Genomic DNA, 24,293 nt, shown 5'->3' with positions numbered 1-24,293 from the left:
GAGCCACATATATTATCCGATGTCGCCGAAATTTGGGACAGTGAGTTGTGTTAGCCCACTCGACATCCTTCTTGAATTTGGCCCCGATCGCTCCAGATTTGGATATAGCTGGCATATAGACCGATCTCTCGATCGGTCTACAGGTGCATTTATTATTCGATTTTTTCGAAATTTGGGACAGTGAGTTGTGTTAGGCCTATCGACATCGTTCTATTCAAGATATGGAATAGATCGGATCAAAAGTTATGGACTCATTTACATTTTGAAAAACAATTTAACTACAATAAATTATTTTTTCATTCATGTCTCAATTCAACTGTGACGGATACTGTAAATGTACACGAATACTGTGAATGTACATATTTACTTTTGCCCATTCGAGCAGCAGTGAATGTGTATTCGTCGTTGTTTATCAAGAGTTGTTACAGTGTTGTGAAGCATATGGAAGATCGACATTTTCAGGTTGTACGATTGAAATAATGAGAATAAATGAATGCCCCTCTTCAAGGCCTCATTTGGAAGGCCTGCATTGTCGACGATACGACACTTAAAAAACAAAAAAGGCCTCATTCCACCATTCTTACGGCCCTGGGTATTTCAACTGAATAGAAAGATTCTCTTTTCAAGCATTTTATTGCTCTCTTTAAATTAATACAAGCAAATTATCTAGATGGCGTTAGCGTTCAACGGATTTACAGTAGAGACAAAATTGTTAGAGGCATCAGAGAGAACATACTACCAACGGATGCTGGAACTTAAATGCATAAACCACAATAAAATTTAACTTAAAAATATAGAAATATCAATTGGGGCCAGTTGACGGACAGCACCAATGACTGGTGGCAGGGAATACCAGTGGCCGTTTAAGGAAAATTAAACACGAGCTGTATGAGAGCTATATTTAAATAAAAGTGATTCCCAATTCGTAGGCAAATAACCAATGAAACTAGTTTTGACATTTCTTAAAGTATCAAAATGTTTTTTTTTTTTAATTTTCTACACTTAGATAAAAGGGATTCCCAATTTGTAGGCAAATAACCAATTAAACGGCTTTAGGAATTTTTTTAAAGTATTAAAAAGATTTTTTTTTTATTTTTTTAAGTCAATAATTTTTTTTTTATATTTTCTTAAATAGTCATAAAATTATTACAAAAATTCAATAATGTCATAAGTTAAAAAAATAAATTCTAAAACTACAGACATTATTACAATTGAGGCACTTTACATGCTTATATAATCTTAAATAATACTTTAAAAAATACAGCCTTTTAAAATTAAGACTTTAGTCGGGATTCCGCTTATTATTGTCCTATTCTCCAAATGAGCCATGCCATTTCATTCGCATAACAAGTTTGTAGATGATTGGATGAAGAACATTGGTCACTTCATTGACTATAACTTAAAACTAAAATAGGTTATGTTTAAGCACCTGATGGTATGATAAATGGCTAGAAATATAGAGGGAGCATCGAGGTCAAACTTTAATAACGATTCCTGTAAATAAAATCATTTAAAGTCTATTAGTTATGTTTGGGTTTTGGGTAAAAACTAATTTAATTTTGATATGGTTTAGTAAACCGGGAAAGTTAAAAATAATAAAAAAAACGGAAGCTTGACAATAGTTAAATATTGATTTCGAAGATAGGAAATAAAATAAAATTAACATTTCTTACAAAACCATTAAAATTTCATTTGCGTTATTCAAAATATTGGTTACTATGAAGAAAAAAATTATATACGCGTATTACATGCGTGATCTTATCCATTTAAAGAACATTTTTATGCACATTTTAAGTTTTATTTAGAAATTATTTAAAAAACCTGCATCGCACTAGCCAAGTTACCTGCGGCATAACTTCTTTTAGTTTTTTCATTCTGTTTAAACACTATAGTAGAGATATCACGCATGTATTGTATAATTTTTATACAAGTATTTTACTTACACTCAATATTACAAAATATATCTAAACAACACAGTATACACAAATACTATTCAAGCGACATCTAGTTTCAAATTCTCTGATAACTTTCATTTGAATCCAATCAACAAAACAACCGTAATATTTGTTTCAATTATCCGATGTTTTCACTTATGCGAACTCCAGATAAATGTAATATGTCTCGTTTAAACGAAGTTCAGATAAACGAAAAATTGTTATACCCACCACCGTAGGATAGGGGGTATATTCATTTAGTCATTCCATTTGCAACACATCGAAATATCAATTTCCGACCCTACAAAGTATATATATTTCGGATCGTCGTAAAATTCTAATTCTGTGTCTGTCCGTCCGTCTGTTGTAATCACTCTACAGCCTTCAAAGATTGATATATTAAGCTGAAATTTGGCACAGATACGTCTTTTTGATGCACACTGGTTAAGTGCTTCAACGGACCAAATCAGACCATATTTGGACATAGCTGCTATATAGAACGATCTGCCGATAAAGGGTCTAATGCCCATAAATACTTTATTTTTAATCCGATTTCGCTGAAATTCGAAACAGTGTGTAGTTAAAGGCTTCCCGGCATCTGGCCCAAACATGATTCAGATCAGACTATATTTAGATATAGCTGCCAACTACACCGATCTGGCGATAAAAGATCTGAAGCCCATAAAAGCTTTATTTATAACCCGATGTCGCTGAAATTTGAAAAAGTGGGTTATTTTAAGTCTCACAACATATGACCCAAATATGGATCAAATCGGACTATATTTAGATATAGCTGCCATATAGAACGATCTCCAGATAAAGGGTCTGAAGTCCATAAAAGCTTTATTCTTTAACCGATTTCGTTGAAATTTGAAACAGTGAGTAGTTTTATGCCTCCCAACATAGGATCCAAATATGGTTCAGATCGGACTATTAGATATAGCTGCTATATATAACGATCTGCCGACAAAGGGTCTGAAGCCCATAAAAACTTTATTTATTAACAGATTTCGCTGAAATTTGAAACAGTGTGTAGTTTAAGGCCTCTCGAGAGCTGAATCAAATACGGTTCTGATCGGAATATATTTAGATATAGCTGCCTTATAGACCGATCAGCCGATAAAGGGTCTAAGGCCCATAAAAACTTTATTTTTTATCCGATTTCGCTGAAATCTGAAACAGTGTGTAGTTTAAGGCTTCCCGACATCTGGCCCAAACATGCTTCAGATCCGACTATATATATTCAAAATTGAAGAAAGAAGTCGAAGAATCTAACTTAACTCACTTTCTCAAATTTCACCGACATCGGACAATAAATGCGTCTTTTATGGCCCCAAAACCTAAAACCAAGATATTGGTCTATATGGCAGCTATATCTAAATCTGAACCGATCTGTGCGATATTGCAGAAGTGTGTTAAGGGGCTTAATTTAACTCACTGTCTTAAATTTCGGCGACATCGGACAATAAATGAGCATTTTATGGGCACAAAACCTTAAATCAAGAAATCGGTCTATATGGCAGCTATATCCAAATCTGAACCGATCTGAGCAAAATTGAAAAAGGACGTCGAAGAGCTCACTGTCTCAAATTTCAGTGACATCGGACAATAAATGCGTCTTTTATGGCCCCAAAACCTAAAACCTAGATATCGGTTTATATGGCAGCTATATCCAAATCTGCACCGATCTGGGCCAAATTGGCGAAATATCAGCAAAATCGGATAATAAATGTGGCTTTTATGGGCCTTAGACCCTAAATCGGAGGACCGGTCTATATGGCAGCTATATCCAAATCTAGACCGATCTGAGCCAAATTGACAAAGGATGTCGAAGAGCCTAACACAACTCACTGTTCAAAATTTCAGCAAAATCGGATAAAAAATGTGGCTTTTAAGGGCCTAAGACCCTTTATGGGGGCTATATCAAGATATAGTCCGATATAGCCCATCTTTAAACTTAACCTGCTAATGGACAAAAAAAGAATCTGTGTAAAGTTTCAGCTCAATATCTCAATTTTTAAAGACTGTAGCGTGATTTCAACAGACAGGCGGACGGACATGTCTAGATCGTCTTAGATTTTTACGCTGATCAAGAATATATATACTTTATAGGGTCGGAAATGGATATTTGCATGTGTTGCAAACGGAATGACAAAATGAATATACCCCCATCCTTCGGTGGTGGGTATGGAAATAGCTCTCATATAGACCGATATTCCGATTAAGGGTCTAAAGTTCATAAAAGCTGTATTTATTACCCGATTTTGTTGAAATTTGAAATACAAAATTCAACAGTGACTTAAATTTATTAGACCACTCAATGTCCGTGCCAAATTTGGCTGCATAAACTATTCAATTTTCACCGGATTGTGACCGAGATGGTGGGTGTCCAAAGTTCGGCACGGCCAAACTTAACGCCTTTTTACTTCTTTTAAGTTGGGTTAAATGAAACGTCCTTTAAGTAAAAGATCTGAAATTATAAAATTACTCTTCATCATCTCATGAAAATTTGTCGCCATTCAAAATCGAAACATTGACAAAATACGCCCAGAAACGTCAAAGTTGGATCTTCATGATCTATAGCGGGAGGTTCAGGTTCATGGTTGAATGTTGTCCTTAGAGAACGACCTGAGATAATTGACCTCCGGCAAACCACCCATAAGTATAATAAGACGATTGCAGATGCGAGAATTAGGCCCCTGGATCAATTACGATCCAGCACCAGCAACCAAATGTGTGTCCCGATTGTAACCTGGAACCACACATCACCTGTTTACCTGCCCAGCCAGATCTAGATCCCTCTGGACACACGCCACCATAGGCGCATAGTTCCCGGATCTGGATATTCAACAAAATGAAGCGGACGAAAGCTACAACACACTGCTACAACAACAACAGTATCATCTTAACACAGAGTAGCTGACACAAAGCTTCACCAAGTTCATACTGGCATATCTGTCAAAATAGAAATGACAGCTACATGATACTTGTTTGACAGCTCATTATATTGTTTTCAAGCCATCGAAAGCATTGGTTTCTGAATTTATTTAAAAAGAAAGTTATTTGTGATGAAGTTTAAGCGTAGGGGTCAAAAAAAGGAATGAGCACGTTAAGCTTAGTTTTTGAGCGTTGCGTTTGAAAAATGCAACTCTGTTAACAAACCCCACAAAAGCAACGCGCAAAAGTTAAACAATTTTTAACTTTGACGCCTAAAAACACTACGTATGGCAACAAAGAATGACGCTCGATTTCGGTCGTCAAAGATGAAAATGATTATTTTTGTGGGATATTTGCATGGTTGCATTTTTCACCGCAACGCTCAACGCACTCATTCTGTTTGGCCTTAATAGTGTGATTGCGTTATATTCAGCTAAAAAATCACCACTGGTTATTGTTGGCGAACTCAAACGCTTTAAAGTGGATGAAGCAAAATGTTTGTATATCACACCATAAATCGTAATAATGATATTGCTAGCGTTACCAAATGCCACAGTGGTGGTCTTAAAAAACTGCAAAAAAACACAGTGGGGGCAAATTGAAAATAAAAAACAAGTAAAAGCGTGCTAAGTTCGGCCGGGCTGCATCGGGATCGCATTTTTCAAGTTTTTTGCATTACTTTTTCAAATATATATAAGCTATATGAAGTTATTGGCCGATATGGAGCGTACTTGTCACGCCGTTCAAGTCATATAAGTCATTGAATAATAATTGCCCTCAAGAGGCTCAGAAAGTCAAATTGCAATATCTGTTTATATGGCAGTTATATCAGGTTATGAAGATCGCATTGGGTTGCCCAAAAAGTAATTGCGGATTTTTCATATAGTCGGCGTTGACAAATTTTTTCACAGCTTGTGACTCTGTAATTGCATACTTTCTTCTGTCAGTTATCAGCTGCTACTTTTAGTTTGCTTTAGAAAAAGTGTAAAAAAAGTATATTTGATTAAAGTTCATTCTAAGTTTTATTAAAAATGGATTTACTTTCTTTTAAAAAACCCGCAATTACCTTTTGGGCAACCTAATACTTGGCACAGTTGTTGAAAGTCATACCAAAACGACATATGCAAAATTTCAGCTAAATTCGATAAGAATTGCGCCGTTTAGAACTAAAGAAGACAAATCAGGAGATCGGTTTATATGGCAGCTATATCAGAAATGGACTGATATAGGCCATACTTAGCACAGCTGTTGGAAGACATACCAAAACCATATGTGCAAAATTTCAGCCAAATCGGTTAAGAATTGCGCCCTCTAGACGCCCAAGAATTCTAACTGGGAGATCGGTTTAAATGGCGTTATAATCAGGTTATGGACTGAAACTCAAGAAGTCTAATCGGGAAATCGGTTTATATGGCGGCTACATCAGATTATAGACAGATTTAGATCAAACTTGGCACAGCGGTTGGAAGTCATAGCAAAACGATATGCAAAAAATTTCAGCCAAATCGGATAAGAAGCTCAAGAAGTCAGGTTATCAGGTAAATCAGGGTATGGACTGATTTGGACTATACTTAGCACAGTTGTTCGAAGTCATAACAAAACACTTCATGCTAAATTTCAGCCAATCGGATAAGAATTGCGCCCTCTAGTTGCGAATAGTGGAATGCTCCATAAGGAGTAGCTGCAACGGCAGTCACGGACAATCAGCAGTATCGAGCGACACCGACTCTTGCACAAATACTGAGTGCCTATTATGCTCGATTGATAAGGCGGGTAATTGGCGCCAATGACCACCCTGTTCCTGCGGCGATGGGTCCTGGACCGGAACAAACTTCAGGTGCCTGACGAGGATCGCCACCTCCACATGAAAATGAGGCTACAAAAACAACAACCCACAAAACCACCAAGATGACAGGTTTAAATAGTTTTCATAACGTAATTGTAGCCGTAGATAGCTACCAAGTGAATACTAACAAATGGCTCAGATAAGTAGATTGTGATTAGAGCTCAATCACCACAAGGAGGGTATTGACTTCTTGAGCCTCTAGACGGCGCAATTCTCATTCGATTTGGCACACATTTTGTAGAACGGCCCCTCCCATGTCCTTCAACATACGTGTGCAATATAGTCAGAATCGATCTATAGCTTGATACAGCTCCCATATATTTCGCTTCTTGAGCCCCGAATTGGACCATAACTTGATGTAGCTGTTCCTCCGTCCTTTTTCATTATACTTTGTTTGCCTAAAAACAGATACTGCGCAAAGAACTCGACAGATGCGACCATGGTGGAGGGTATATAAGATTCGGCCTGGCCGAACTTAGCACGCTCTCACTTGTTCCACAATAAACTAGTACTAGGCTTTTTTTTCCATTTATAAAAAAAGCAAAATTTACTTCTTGCTTTTTACTTCGATGGCCATTTTTATACCCATCACCGAAGGATGGGGGGAAATTCATTTTGTCATTCCGTTTGCAACACATCGAAATATCCATTTCCGACCCTATAAAGTATATATATTCCTGATCAGCGTAAAAATCTAAGACGATCTGGACATGTCCGTCCGTCTGTCTGTTGAAATCAGGCTACAGTCTTTAAAAATAGAGATATTGAGCTGAAACTTTACACAGATTCTTTTTTTGTCCATAAGCAGGTTAAGTTCGAAGATGGGCTATATCGGACTATATCTCGATATAGCTCCAATATAGACCGATCAGCCGATGTTGGGTCTTAGGCCGCTAAAAGCCACATTTATTATCCGATTTTGCTGAAATTTGGGACAGTGAGTTGTGTTAGGTCCTTCGACATCCTTCCTCAATTTGGCTCAGATCGCTCCAGATTTGGATATAGCTGCCATGTAGACCGATCCTTCGATTTAGGGTTTTAGGCCCATAAAAGCCACATTTATTATTCGATTTTGCTGAAATTTGGGACAGTGAGTTTTGTTAGGCCCTTCGACATCCTTCGTCAGTTTGGCTTAGATCGGTGCAGATTTGGATATAGCTGCCATATAGACCGATCCTTCGATTTAGGGACTTAGGCCCATAAAAGCCACATTTATTATCCGATTTTGCTGAAATTTGGGACTATGAGTTGTGTTAGGTCCTTCGACAACCTTCGTCAATTTGGCTCAGATCGATCCAGATTTGGATATAGCTGCCATATAGACCGATCCGCCGATTTTGGGTCTTAGGCCCATAAAAGCCACATTTATTATCCGATTTTGCTGAAATTTGGGACTGTGAGTTTTGTTAGGCCCTTGGACAACCTTCCTCAATTTGGCTCAGATCGGTTCAGATTTCGATATAGCTGCCATATAGACCGATCCTTCGATTTAGGGTCTTAGGCCCATAAAAGCCACATTTATTAATCGATTTTGCTGAAATTTGGAAAAGAGAGTTAAGTTGAGCCCCTCCACATATTTCTTTAATTTGGTCCAGATCGATCAAGATTTGCATAAAGCTGCTATATAGACCGATATTCCGATTTAGGGTCTTAGGCCCCTTAAAGCCACATTTATTATCCGATTTTGCTGAAATTTGGGACTGTGAGTTATGTTAGGCCATTCAACATCCATCGTCAATTTGGCTCAAATCGGTCCACATTTAGATATAGCTGCCATATAGACCGATCTTCCGATTTAGGGTCTTAGGCCCATAAAAGCCACATTTATTATCCGATTTTGCTGAAATTTGGGACAGAGAGTTAAGTTGAGCCTCACCACATATTTCTGTAATTTGGTCTAGATCGATCTAGATTAGCATATAGCTGCTATATAGACCGATATCTCGATTTAAAGTCTTGGCCCTAAAAAAGGCCCATTTATAATCCGATTTAACTGAAATTTGACACATTGACTTATGTTAGGCTTTTCGACATCCATGTCGTATGTGGTTCAGATCGGTTTATTTTTAGATATAGCTACAATAAAGACTAATATTTTGTTATACACAATTGAACAGTGACTTGTACTTATTAGTAGTTGGTCCAAATCGAATCGTATTTCGATATAAGGTATGCAATTTTCACCGGATTTTTATGAAAGGTGGTTTACATATATACCCGAGGCGGTGGGTATCCAAAGTTCGGCCCGGCCAAACTTAACGCCTTGTTATTACTATCATTGTATTATTTATCTTTTACGTAAAAACTCCTTATAAATATTTAAAAAAATATATAAACCTTTTAACATTATTTACCAATAAAAAAAAAGTATGTCAATAGCATATTGGTTGTACTTACGAAACGAATGTTGTTGCTGTGTTTCTAATAAACGAAATTTCCGCAAATGTCATGTATAAGAGTCCGCAATATATTCAGAGCTAGCACGTTCATTGCTGATAAATAAACTGATGGGTATCTTAGAAGAGGGGTATTTTTTCTCTATAAATCTGATGATATCGCCAAACTTAATTTCTCTTTAGTTGTAATTATTTTCGGATTAAAACGCATTAGTTTCTTGGTTTTTGTTCGTTTTGTATTAGTTGATATATGTATATTTTCAAGTGATTAAAAACGCTTTTATTATTTTATAATAGGGGTTTGCTTTTATAGTAATTGATTTGGTGAAGTAAATGATTTTCTTTTTTAACTTATCTCATACGTCAGTTTTGGATTTTGTTCTTTTTTTTTGCTTTTCGTTTGGGGAAAAAATTAACTAAATAATGAGTAATCTTAAGAGGGACTTTCTGGAGCAGAGAATGCCTGTTAGCTAAATTGAAGGATTAACCTTATGCTGCAGGTTAGTGGAACCTACTGTTTTTACTTAGGTATGTATATACTATATGATAGGCCGCCATAACGCAAATGTCGACTGTTTGGTGGTGGACGAAATTGGTTAAAAAATCTTGTGAATAGTGAATAATCAAATGTTATTTTTTTTTTTGTAGGATAAAAATGAAAATTTGTTACTTTACATTTGCTGGTAATGTATAACGCATAGTTTCGAACACCCCAAGTGGCGTATGTCCTTAGTTTAGAACTTTGTAAGTACCACCATAAGTCGATCTTATGCAGACCGCACTATTATTTACGTTTTTATTATGCTTTTTTGATTTATGATTAAATTATTTTCTAGGTTTTGCTTAAAAATTCCTGGTTTTTTTTTGTTTTCTTTTGCTTTTGTCAAAGCTCCATCCCTTAATAAGCGATATAGGTCTTCGCTGTTTTTCGTTAAAATTTAGATTTTTATCAATTTTCTGGATAATCAGAAAGTGTCTTTCGTTTTTTTTTTAATAGCGACGATTTGGCATATTTTGTCTGGGCGCATTGCTGTTTGAAAGATATATAAAATTATTTCAATTAGTTCGTTAAAATTTATAAAATGTTTAAGAGTTTCATCTTAGATTACGAGTACGAGTGAAATAGCCTAACAACGAAACCTATCCAAAAATCTAAGCAAAAAATTTTACGCAAAACAACTGGTATTGTAAATAAAGACCATTTTGTTTGTTTCATACTGTGAAACCAATACCCACATTTATTTTATAAAACACCTGTTTTGCTGCAAGTGCAATTTTTCAACTATATCAACATATAAGTGCCGCAAATACCTTAGAATCGCAAAAAAAAAAAAGTGGTGACGCAAACACCATTGAACCGCATTGATTTCATTACAATTGGAACACATGTGTTCTTAATAGTACGCTTTTTGAAAGTCTCGCTTTATACCTGTGAGTTTCCTATTAAGTACACATAAGTCTATTTCGCAAGTTTCCTTCAGCTAAGGCAATAATGTTTATAGGAATTGGTAACTTTTCGCATAATATGGTTCACACTAAAGTTTGAAGGAAAACTAATTATAAAAAAACGCCTAAAGCCACCGAGCCTATATCATATAGCTGTTTTAAAACTAGGCATTTAATTTTCACAAAAAAAGTATACTCTTAGTCTGGACTTTATACAAAATTTCGCTTTAATACTTAGAAGCACTCAAAATTTGTACTTACCGATTCATATTGCCACCAGGACCTCCGCCGCCACCACCACCAAAGCCTCCTCGGCCCATACCTCCTCCCATGCCTCCGCCTCGATTAAATCCTCCGCCAAAACCTCCTCGGCCTCCACCGCCACGGTTATTGCCGAAATCGCCTTGGGGGAAATCATTACCACCTCCTCCTCCTCCACCTCTGCCGCCGCCTAGAGGTGGGAATTGCTGTTGATAATCATCATCTCCCGAGTCCATGTTATTGCCACCAGCGAAATTTCGTTTGAAGCCACCTTGATTGGGACCCGGAGGTGGTGGTCCACCCATACCTCCGCGATTATTGTGGAAATTTCCGCCGCCACCGCGGTTACCACGATTGACACCACCAGCGCCACCACGATTGAAATTGCCACCGGTAGGGCCACCACTAAAAAATATGATAGAAAAAAAGATTAAACAAAATTCAATTAAGTCTTTAGTATTCCTTCCTTAAGCAAACTACGATAAGGCGAGCAAGTAATAATTAAGTTCGACCGGGCCGAACTTTGGATACACAACACCTTGGGTATGTATGTCAACCACTTTTCGTCATAATCCGATAAAAAATGCATTATTTATGCACCCATAGCAGCTATATCGAAATATCGTCCGATTTGGACCAAATTCGGCACGGAAATTGAGTGATATAATAAATACAAGTCACTATTTAATTTTGATTCAATATGGGTCTTTTTGGCAGCTATATCCAAAAAGCGCATTTTATGGGCCCAAAACTTTAAATCGTGAAATCGGTCTATATGGCAGCTATATCCCTTCTGGACCGATCTGCGCCATATTGCAGAAAGATGTCGAAGAGCCCAACACAACTCACAGTACCAAATTTCAGTGAAATCGGATAAATTACAGTGAAATGCGCCAAATTGCAGAAAGATGTCGAAGAGCCTAACACAACTCACTGTACCAAATTTCAGTGAAATCGGATAAATTTCAGTGAAATGCGCCAAATTGCAGGAAGATGTCGAAGAGCCTAAGGGTTGTGTTGGGTCGAAGAGCCCAACACAACTCACTGTACCAATTTCAGTGAAATCGGATAAATTTCAGTGAAATGCGCCAAATTGCAGAAAGATGTCGAAGAGCCTAACACAACTCACAGTACCAAATATCACTGAAATCGAACAAAAAAAAAATTATACGCCTTTTTGGGCCCAAGACCTTATATAGAGAGATCGGACTATATGGCCGATCTGGGCCAAATTAAAAAAAATAAAAGCGTTCTATGTTCGGCCGGTCCAAATCTTATATACCCTCCACCATGGATCGCATTTGTCGAGTTCTTTTCCCGGCATCTCTTCTTAGGCCAAAAAAAAAGCATTAAAGAAATGATTTGCTCTGCTATTAGAGCGATATCAAGATATGGTACGATTCGGGCCACAATTAAATTATATGTTGGACACCTGTGTAAAATTTCAGCCAATTCGAATAGGAATTGCCCTCTTTGTAGGCTCATGAAGTAAAATAGAGAGATCGGTTTATATGGGAGCTGTATCAGGCTATAGACCAATTCAGACCATAATAAAAATGTATGTTGATCGTCAAGAGAGGATCTGTCGTACAAAATTTCAGACAATTCAGATAATCATTGCAAATTCTAGAGGCTCAAGAAGTCAAGATCCTAAATCGGTTTATACGGCAGCTATATAAGGTTATAGACTAATGTGAGCCATATTTTGCACAATTGTTGGAAATCATGACAAAACACGTCATGCCAAATTTCAGCTAAATCGGATAAGAATTGCGCGCTCTAGTGGCTCAAGAAATCAATATTCAAGATCGGTTTATATGGCAGCTATATCAGGTTATGGACCGATTTGAATCATACTTAGCGCAGTTGTTGGAAGTAATAGCGAAAGACGTCGTGCAAAATTTCACCCAAATCGGATAGGAATTGTGGCCTCTAGAAGCTCAAGAAGTCAAGACCACAGACCTGTTTTTATGACAGCTATATCAGGTTATGGACCGATTAAAGCCATACTTAGCACAGTTGTTGGAAATCATAACCAAACACGTCGTGCACAATTTAATGCAATTCGAATAAGAATTGCGCCCTCTAGTGGCTCAAGATCCAAGACCGGTTTATATGGCAGCTATATCAGGTTATGAACCGATTTGAACCATACTTGGCACAGTTGTTGGAAGTTGTACCAATATACCACGTGCGAATAAGAATTACGCCCTCTAGTGGCTCAAGAAGTCAAGATCCAAGATCGGTTTATATGGCAGCTATATCAAAACATGAACCGATTTGGCCCATTTACAATCCCAACCGACCTACACTAATAACAAGCATTTGTGCAAAATTTAAAACGTCTAGATTTACTCCTTCGAAAGTTGGCGTGCTTTCGACAGACAGACGGACAGAGGGATGGACATGGCTAGATCGACATAAAATGTCTTGACGATCAACAAAATATACACTTTATGGGGTCTCAAACGAATATTTCGAGTAGTTACTAACAGAATAAAGAAATAAGTATACCCCCATCCTATGATGGTGGGTATAAAAAGATGTCGAAGGGCTTAACACAACTCACTGTCCCAAATTTCAGCAAAATCGGACAATAAATGCGCCTTTTATGGGCCGAAGACCTTAAATCGAGAGATCGGTCTATACGGCAGCTATATTCAAATCTTGACCTATCTGGGCCAAACTAATGAAGGATTTCGAGTGGCCTATCACAACCCATTGTCTCAAATTTCAGCAAAATAGGATAATAAATGTGGCTTTTATGGGCTTAGGGCCAGTGTTGCCACTCAAGAAAATTATTTCCTACCAAAATTTAAGAAAAATCCTACCAAACCCGAACAAAGCCTACCAAATGTTCTACAAGCCAAGCCACCACCGAAGAGTTGGTCATTTGACATTCCATTTGGAACTCAACGAATTATACATTTCAAGGTTACAAACTACTGGATCGTCGTTATTCATATCGGATATAGGCGTGTCCGTCCCTATGTTGGTTAAAATCAGTCTACAACCAGAAGTTCAAAGATGGCCTACATCTTAATATAGCACCATTTATACCGATCTCCCGATAAGCAATCTTGAGTTCATAAAGTCGTAGTTTTGCCCCGATTTCAACAAACAACCGTACCGATTTAAGTTTTGGGCCCAGAAATGCGCTTTTACTTCCCATTTTCGCCGTTACAGCGCCGTTACATGTACGCCTCAACTTTTGAGTATAGACCACATTTGATTCTATTGTATATGTATGCAGCTGCCACATAGCCTTGTTTTCCGATTGAAGGCATTGAACACACAAAAGCCGCATTTTCTATCCAGAATTTACGAATTTCGGAAGATATCCATTAACACTCGTACCAGCAGTTACGGTCATTATCAAAACTCACGTTTTTTTTCTTGAAATTTGAAGCAATTGGACCCTTTTTAGCCCCCTTGCAACAACACGAAGTGAATGAATTTTGAGTCATCCCCAACGATTTTTTCGGTATCTAACTTGGTATTAATATGTTGGAAAACCCTACCAAAACTTGAAGGCAGCCTACCAACCTACCAAGAGAATAAAAACCTACCAATTTTGGTAGGAATCTACCAAAAACGGCAACACTATCTTAGAACTTAAATCGGCAGATCGGTCGATATGGGAGTCCGATAAAGCCCATCTTCGAATTTAACCTTCCTAAGGACAAAAAAAGAAAGTGTGCAAAGTTTCAGCTCAATGTCTCCATTTTTAAAGACTGTAGTGTCATTTCAACATATAGACGCACGGACATGGCTAGATCGACTTAAAATGTCATGACGATTAAAAATTTATATACTTTATGGGGTCTTAGACGAATATTTCGAGGAGTTACAAACAGAATGACGAAATTAGTTTACCCCCATCCTATGGTGGAGGGTATAAAATGTGGCGAATAAGTTACATGTAAGGAATGTGGAACAGCGAAACCGTCGGTAGGACGACGAAAATCCTATGGGGAGATCCGTATTATGCGAGAAAGGCTATATTGAAAGGAGGTAAGAAGGAGATCAGTATTGCTTTCGGTATCCTGAAGGAAAAAATAGGACTACAAGCACACTTATGCAAAATAGGTATGGCAAGTATTGGCATGTTTAGTGCATTTGGGGAAGATGATGAGACGTTGAAGCATTTCCTATGTCATTGCCCGGCTTTCGAGGCTAACAGACCCCAGCATTAAGGTGGAGGCACAATACATGAACATGAAATGAATGCACAGGAATTAACTTAGGGGCATGTTATGGAAAACAATTAGGGATTTTGTAAGTAGCACGAAATTCCCGACTTACATTTTATTTTTCTATGTTAATTTCTTACTACTTGGAGCCCACAAGTCGATTACTGTCTTAGGTATATAAAGGTATGGAGTGGATTAACATCCATACCCCCATTTCAACCTTACCTAACCTATTTATCCTTTGTTTGCCCAAAAAGATATATCGGGAAAAGAACTCGACAAATGCGATCTATGGTGGAGGGTATATAAGATTCGGCCCGGCCGAACTTAGTACGCTTTTTCTTGTCTTTTCTAAAAGTGACACATTCCGCAACGACTTCTCTGTGCATTAATGGTCCCGAATTATAAGACTCCTCTAGGTTATACAATTCTTCCTACTTTTCCCAAGTGTTACGTACTAAGAAAAAATCGCGTAAAAATAGAATTATACACATCTTTTAATTCATTTAACCATTTGCCTAAAATCGATCTAAAATGATATTGAAGACAAGATGGGTAATTACTAGAGCTGGCAAAAAATGGATGGCACTATCGATATTTAATTTTTTGACTGAATATCGATTAATATTTTTCCACTGAATACTATCGCAAAATTTAATTTTTTTTGCAAAACTAAACAAAAATAAGCAATCCGATACTGAATGTATCCTTTAAATACATTGTGCCTATAGAGGGCTCAATTTTCGCCCGATGAGACTAACATTTTGTACAACTGAATTTTTTAACGTTGGTTTCATGTGGTCTGTGCATTTATATTGCTTCTATTGGGTTGCCCAAAAAGTAATTGCGGATTTTTCATATAGTCGGTGTTGAAAAATTTTTTCACAGCTTGTGACTCTGTTATTGCATTCTTTCTTCTGCCAGTTATCAGCTGTTACTTTTAGCTTGCTTTAGAAAAAAAGTGTATTTGATTAAAGTTCATTCAAAGTTTTATTAAAAATGCATTTACTTTCTTTTAAAAAATCCGCAATTACTTTTTGGGCAACCCAATATATAAATCGTTCTCCTGATTTTTACTTCTCATTTCCGTTTTCTAATATAGGTGATGGGAAATTAACGATAGTATCGATACTATCAATATTTATTATTAAAACTATCGAAAATATCGAATGTTGCGATTACCGATGGTTTGCCAGCTCTAGTAATTACATATTAGGGTGTCCTTTTACTTGTATTTTTGAATAATTCAATTTAAAGTTAGTTAAAATTTCTTTTTTGGCTATTAGTCGAACAAGACCTAAAGGTTTTGAGTATAAAACCTATTCGAATTACATAATTATTTGTATACCCTCCACCATAGGATGGGGGTATACTAATTTCGTCATTCTGTTTGTAACTACTCGAAATATTCGTCTAAATCCCCTTAAAGTTTATATATTCTTGATCGTCTAGACATTTTATATCGATTTAGCCGTGTCCGTCCGCCTCTTCGTCCGTCTGTCTGTCGAAAGCACGCTAACTTTCGAAGGAGTAAAGCCGCTTGAAATTTTGCAAAAATACTTCTTATTAGTGTAGTTCGGTTGGAATTGTAAATGGGCCATATCGGTCCATGTTTGATATAGCTGCCATATAAACCTATCTTGAATCTTGACTTCTTGAGCCTCTAGAGGGCGCAATTCTTATCCGATTTGAATGAAATTTTGCAAGAAGTATTTTGTTATGATATCCAATAACTGTGCTAAGTATGGTCCATAACATGATATAGCTGTCATATAATCCCATCTGGGTTTCTTCTAGAGGGCGCAATTCCTATCCGATTTGGTTGAAATTTTGCATGACGCATTTTATTATGACTCAACACTCAACAACTGTGTCAAATAAGATCCAAATCGACTCATAACCTGATATAGCTGCCATATAAATATCCGATTTGTCTGACATTTTATACGACGGATCCTCTCATGACCATCAACATACGTGTTTATTATAGTCTGAATCGGTCTATAGCCAGATACAGCTCACATATAAATCGATCTCCTTTATTTTACTTCTTGAGCCCCCAAAGCGCTCTTAATTATATTTTATATTTATTAATATTTTATTTAATGGAAAAGGCGGGATATTTAGGTACGGTTTATTTGACCTTTCGAATGATATTCTTAAGTACTAGAGCAAACAAATTCCAACTCAACCAAATTAAATTTTGAATGTACTAAGTTTTATTATGACTCCTAACGCCAGCAGCATTAAGGCCCAAAGTAAAACGAATAATCGATAAACCGTCAAAAAATAATCGATTTTTTTATGAAACCGTAGCATTTTCAATGGTTTGTTTATATGAAAGATCACGAATTATCGATTAATCTAATAAGGATTAATCGAGTGTACACCCTAGTAGTTATTGATGAAGTGGATTTGACGAGACATTTCTCAACGGATCGCAGTGATCACAATAATGAAACGACAGACAGACATTAAAATAATAGATTTAGCCGATTTATAAATTGATTTCGAACTATGAAATTTCCAAATCTCGTTGAAGATGGTACAAACAAATTAGCTGTGCCTTACAAACAAATTCACTATACCTTGCACAACAGTAGCATTTGAAAGGTATTTAATTAGAGCTAAAACTTAATATATCTATATAATTAGTATATTACTGTTGTTACTTACACATTGGGTCCATTATTAGTTCTTCTTTGGAAAATGGCATCGTCATTGGCAAAACTGACATCATCTGCAAAACCGCCACCGCCTCCTTGATTAGCACCACCATATTTAGGTGGTTGATTCGAAGGCAAAGTGAAGCCCCGACGATCTTGTTGTCCATTGCCAAAACCTCCACGAGGTCCGCTGTTCATATTGCCACTGAATCCTCCAGAGAAATTATTGTTGTCATTATAGCCGCCACCACCGCCGCTGCCTCGACCACCTTGGTTTTGGTTGAAACCTCCACCGCCACCGCCACCACCACGGTTAGGACCACGACTGGGACCCCCAGCACCTCCGCCACCCATGTTATTCTGCCAACCTCCATTATCACCGGCATTGTTACCCTGATAGGAGTTGTTGAAATTTCCTTCACGGCTTGGTCCGAAGTTGCCACCGCCTCTGCCCATGCCACCACCTCTATTCTGGTTATTGAATTTGCCACCTGGTCCATCTTGCGGTCGACCGCCACCCATGTTCATGTTATGCTGCGGGTAAGGTGCTGAACGATCCTGTTTAAAACCTTGATTACGCATGGGGCCGGGACCATTCATATTCTGAGGACCACCGCCACGGCCGCCTTGGAAATTACCTCCACCTGCAATTGCACGACCCATTGGACCAGGACCGCTGCCAATAAGGAATCCTCCTCCGCCGCCGCCGCCGCCACCACCTGCAATATTTTCGTTTTCGTTTTGGTCATTTAACAATTCCAGAATGACGCCGGCCAATTGCAATGTGGCGGCTTGTTTTGCGTTATTAAATTGTTGTGCGTTGCCAGGGAAGCCAACTTTAAGACAATAATGAAATGAACAATGAAAAGGAATAGAATTTTATCATGTTATCAATGCTTGTTTGTTGTGATGCAATGCTACTCCACATCCTGTTGGCTTCCCTCTAAGCCAAAAAAAAAATGTTGTCACTGAATCTCGTTTGTTAGTTTTTCATATCTAAATGCAATAAGCTTCAAAGAAAGTAACATGGAAGATATTTCAGAGCTACGAGAGATAACCTATAGAGCAAGCAGCGCATCACAATGAGTCTTAAAGCACTCCCGGGGATACCATGGCGAAAGGGTAAGTAAGGAAAAATCCATTAAAATGTTGTCGTAACTTAAAGACACCAACGACCAACATTTTATTCTACCCGGCTTTTCTGCTGAGTCAAAAATAACCCAAGATACCAAGTGCCGGTACCTAACCAACATGGTAAGCAAAAAAAGGGGAAATGCACTCTGCAAACAATACATTTAAAATCCATCAACTTTCACAAAGAAAAAATTCTATCACCATATGAACCTTCCAATACCACTCACTGTATACATCAAAGTCATAAAAACTTACCGCCGCCTCCGCGTCCTCCACCCATTCCACCACCGCGACCGCCACCTCTTTGAGGTCTTCCAACAACGCCTGCATTGGGGCCACCTTGAGGGCCGCCACGCTCCTTCGGTCTACCATGTTCCACTACAATTGATTGGCCCTTGAAGTCACTGGCATTCAAGGCCTGAATGGCGCTTTCTGCCATAGCGGCATTTTTCATATGCACAAAGCCGCAACGATTCATGACATCACATTCCACAACAACTCCATAATCTTCAAATAAATGACGAAGTTCTTCCGGCTTTGTGCCTGGAGGTAAACTGCCAACAAAAACTTTGCAGGTTTGAGGTGCCTAAAACAGAAAATAAAATATAATACACACACAAATATACATACACCTGCATTTCTTTGGCCAAGGAGAAAAAAACAATACTTAATACATAATACAGCCAACTAAATAAAATACCATGCGGTTTAACTACTTATAAACAAAGGATAAAGCCGCATAGATAAACAAACTATTTCAAACTTTACTTACAGCCATTTTGTTTTATTTTTCTTGGTGGTATAACAAGACTCTCTTTTGATAAAATGTGAAAACGATGCTTAATAAAATAATCTTGACGCGGCGGCTTTCAGCAACATGAGGGATGGGAAACAGAGCACAGAGTCTAGTATGTTTTGACGGCGAAGGTAGATAATCGAAAAATACAGGACGGCCGCCCAAGTTTGTTATCGTGTTTGGCTGTTTTATTTTTTCGCTAAACTAAACTGTGCGAAAATAAAATAGGCCTTGTGCAAAACCCAAATAACAGACAGACTTTCTATTACATAGAGCATAATGACTGTTTTAGGAGTATTTAACTGCTATACAGCGCCGAGTAAAATGTGATATATCACTCATTTGAGTGATATATCAGCCAAATTAGAGCTGGCAAACTATCGATAATCACAACATTCGATATTTTCGATAGTTTTAATAATAATCGTTGATTTACCATCATATATATTTCCAACGAAAATGAGAATCAAAAATCTGGAGATCGATTTATATAGAAGCAATACCAATGCACAAACCAAATAAAATCATTGTTAGTAAAGCCAGTTGGTAGTCATGAGAGGAATCATTGTACAAAATGTTAGGCTAATCGGATGAAAATTGCGCCCTTTATAGGCACAATGTATCTTAAAGAATACATGCAGTGTCGAATTGCTTATTTTTGTTCAGTTTTCCAAAAAAATTAACTTTTGCGATAGTATCCATGCAAAAAATATCAATCGATATTCAGTAAAAACATTTAATATCGATAGTGCTATAGATATTTTGCCACCACTACTACAAATGTTGCCTTTTTATCTATCAGTGACATCTGTCGAAAGTGTTGGATTGTTTATTTTTGTTTAGTTTTGCAAAAAAAATAACTTGCGATAGTATCCGTCGGAAAAATATCAATCGATATTCAGTCAAAACATTTAATATCGATAGTGCCATCAATATTTTGCACCACTACTGCAAATGTCGCATTTTTATCTATTAGTGCCATCTATCGAAAGCAAATACATCGCTATGATATGCGATCATCAACACAAGGACAAGCAACGACAGCAAAAACACAAGGTCTGAAGGAGATTATTATGCGGAGGCAAGCACGATGCCATAAACTGGTTAAGAGCAGTATGCACCTCTGGCAAAAATAAGAAATGCATTGGCATGTCCTAAACGAATTTTTCGTTACCAGCACCATTACCGAAAATTTCGCTTGTAGGTACGCAGCTCAAATGAAATTTTCTTTGCGTAACAGGGTGACACAATACACATTGGTGATTTTTTTTCTTGCAACTACGAATGAAAATGTTTGTTTTAATAAAAAAAAAATAAAGTTATTTGCAAATAATAACGATTAACTGCAGCACATATGTACTTTATTAGTAAAAAATTATTAAAATTCGGTTAAAATCATAAATCGATGTTTGTCGCCGTCTTGTGTTCTGCACAACCAATTTTCAGTGGCGATATAAATGGCTTGGCTGCAACCAAGATAAATTTAACAGGTAGAAGCAGTTGTCCCACAACAACAAATTGAGTACTCTATTTGTCACAATCAGTATTTAATGCAACTCTGATTTCGAGTTTGTGCCATTCTTCGTTGTTTGAATGTGTTATAGTTTTTAACTATAATGCACTTACACAACTGAACATTATTAAAATTAGTTCGGGCCATTTTTCGTTTATTTGTGTGTTATAGTTCTTAACTATAATACATACACAACCAAAACTCGTTGACAGATAGTGCACTTCGCAAGAAAAAATTGTACTCAGCTGTTTACGGTACACTTTTTGGTAATTATGTCATGGATGCAGCCATGACAAACTCAGACAAAGACAAGACGATTTAACTTAGGTAGTGCACAGCAAACAGATGCAAAACGCAAATTTTGCCCATGAACATTCCACTATGGAACAGGGGCAAACTTCTCACATATCAATGAGTGCCGTCCGATTTAAGTTTAAGCTCAATGATGAGGGACCTCCATTTTATTGCCGAGTTCGAACAGCGTGCCGCAGTACGATACCTCTTTGGAGAGAAGTTTTAAATGGCATAGTACCTCACAAATGTTGCCAGCATTAGGAGGGGAAACCCACCGCTGAAAAATGTTTCTGATGGTCTCGCCAGGATTCGAACCCAGGCGTTCAGTGTCATAGGCGAACATGCTAACCTCTGCGCTACGATGGCCTCCACACAGCAAACAGATGAGTACAATTTTTTCTCGAGGAGAAAACAATCTGTCAAGGAATTTTCATAACGTTCGGCTGTGTGTGTATTATAGTGAAGAGCCATAACACACACAAACCACGAAAAATGACGCGAACAAGTAACATCCTCAAACATTGATTTTGACCTCGGTTTTTTGTTGTTGCCCAACTGCTCCTACCTGTAAATGAATTTATCTTGTTAGAAATCTACTGTCTGCGTCTATCACAGACAATAGATTGAATTAGATGAATTTTCACTTTCTCTAACAAATGGCAATAACGAACACCAACTGACGTTTTCTTTTGTTTTATACTTATGCAAGGTTTTTTATTCTGCTTTCGGAATAGTCGCGGAGTTTTTAATTGTTCCGCGAGTGGAATTTGACAGCAATTAAATCTTTTTGTTTCCATGCAAGAGCATGTTTTTTATCTGCTCTTATTGTTTTCTCTATTTAGTTTGTTTCGCAAATAAATAAAGAACAAAAAACCATTGAAGCCAATATAACGTACCAGGATTCACTAATAGAACAAATTTCATTAAAATAAAAAATAAAAATGAAAAACTAACTAATTCCCTTGAGTAAATGAAACAAATAATTTAAATAAAAATAGAAAAATAAAAATAATAAAATATAAAATAAATAATAAATAAAATATAAAATAATAAATAATAAAAATAAAAATAAATTAAAGATTCAAATAACTAACTAAATGAATAAAATACAATAAAATATATGATAAAAATATTAAAAATTAGTAAATTACAATAAAATAAGAATAAAAATTATAATACAAAAACAATAGAAAATTTTTGAACAAATTTCATTAAAATAAAAACACTAACTAATTCCCTTGAGTAAATGAAACAGATAATTTTAAAATAAAAATTGAAAAATAAAAAATAATAAATAATAAAATATAAAATAAATAATAAATAAAATATAAAATAATAAATAATAAAAATAAAAATAAATTAAAGATTAAAATAACTAACTAAATGAATAAATTACAATAAAAATATATGATAAAAATATTAAAAATTAATAAATTACAATAAAATCAGAATAAAAATTATAATACAAAAACAATAAAAAATTTTTCGGAACAAAAATCATATAAAACAAATTTCATTAAAGTGAAAAATAATAAATAAAAAATCACTAACCAGTTAATTCTAGTAAATGAACAAATTACTTAAAAATAAGAATAAAACTAAATCAAAGATTAACATGACTAACCAATATCCTTGAGCAAAAATTATATGATAAAAATAAAAATATAATAAAAATATTAAAAAATATTAAAAAACGAATAAATTGTGAACAAATTTCATTAAAATAAAAAATAAAAATGAAAAACTAACTAATTCCCTTGAGTAAATGAAACAAATAATTTAAATAAAAATAGAAAAATAAAAATAATAAATAATAAAATATAAAATATAAAATATAAAATAAATAATAAATAATAAATAAAATATAAAATAATAAAAATAAATTAAAGATTAAAATAACTATCTAAATGAATAAAATACAATAAAATATATGATAAAAATATTAAAAATTAGTAAATTACAATAAAATAAGAATAAAAATTATAATACAAAAACAATAGAAAATTTTGAACAAATTTCATTAAAATAAAAAATAAAAACACTAACTAATTCCCTTGAGTAAATGAAACAGATAATTTTAAAATAAAATTTGAAAAATAAAAAATAATAAATAATAATATATAAAATAAATAATAAATAATAAATAAAATATAAAATAATAAAAATAAAAATAAATTAAAGATTAAAATAACTAACTAAATGAATAAATTACAATAAAAATATATGATAAAAATATTAAAAATTAATAAATTACAATAAAATCAGAATAAAAATTATAATACAAAAACAATAAAAAATTTTTCGGAACGAAAATCATATAATAACAAATTTCATTAAAGTGAAAAATAATAAATAAAAAATCACTAACCAGTTAATTCTAGTAAATGAACAAATTACTTAAAAATAAGAATAAAACTAAATCAAAGATTAACATGACTAACCAATATCCTTGAGCAAAAATTATATGATAAAAATAAAAATATAATAAAAATATTAAAAAACGAATAAATTGTGAACAAATTTCATTAAAATAAAAAATAAAAATGAAAAACTAACTAATTCCCTTGAGTAAATGAAACAAATAATTTAAATAAAAATAGAAAAATAAAAATAATAAATAATAAAATATAAAATAAATAATAAATAAAATATAAAATAATAAAAATAAAAATAAATTAAAGATTAAAATAACTAACTAAATGAATAAAATACAATAAAATATATGATAAAAATATTAAAAATTAGTAAATTACAATAAAATAAGAATAAAAATTATAATACAAAAACAAATAGAAAATTTTTGAACAAATTTCATTAAAATAAAAAATAATAAAAAACTAACTAATTCCCTTGAGTAAATGAAACAGATAATTTTAA

General features: G+C 35.2%; 1 protein-coding gene across 3 annotated transcripts; it reads right to left on the bottom strand.

Moving 5' to 3' along the window:
- Positions 1 to 1,274: 1,274 nt before the first annotated feature.
- LOC106085263 (uncharacterized) lies at positions 1,275 to 19,722 on the bottom strand. Of its 3 annotated transcripts, none has more exons than XM_013249421.2 (5): positions 19,586 to 19,722; positions 19,069 to 19,399; positions 17,690 to 18,515; positions 10,821 to 11,225; positions 1,275 to 1,494 (listed from the first exon to the last, which is right to left on the bottom strand). In XM_013249421.2, the coding sequence occupies exons 1-5, from the start codon at positions 19,589 to 19,591 to the stop codon at positions 1,482 to 1,484; spliced, it is 1,581 nt and encodes a 526-aa protein (XP_013104875.2). In that variant the 5' UTR covers positions 19,592 to 19,722; the 3' UTR covers positions 1,275 to 1,481. The 3 variants fall into 3 exon arrangements, with proteins under 3 accessions (XP_013104875.2, XP_013104874.2, XP_013104876.2); XM_013249420.2 differs by lacking the exon at positions 1,275 to 1,494 and adding an exon at positions 9,328 to 10,143 and having other exon boundaries at positions 19,586 to 19,721; XM_013249422.2 differs by lacking the exon at positions 1,275 to 1,494 and adding an exon at positions 9,328 to 10,143 and having other exon boundaries at positions 17,690 to 18,398; positions 19,586 to 19,721.
- Between the last annotated feature and the right edge of the window lie 4,571 nt (positions 19,723 to 24,293).

The sequence above is a fragment of the Stomoxys calcitrans genome, chromosome 2, assembly GCF_963082655.1.
Source record: "Stomoxys calcitrans chromosome 2, idStoCalc2.1, whole genome shotgun sequence".
Lineage (NCBI taxonomy): Eukaryota > Metazoa > Arthropoda > Insecta > Diptera > Muscidae > Stomoxys > Stomoxys calcitrans.
This window is presented reverse-complemented; position numbering and strand designations above follow the sequence as displayed.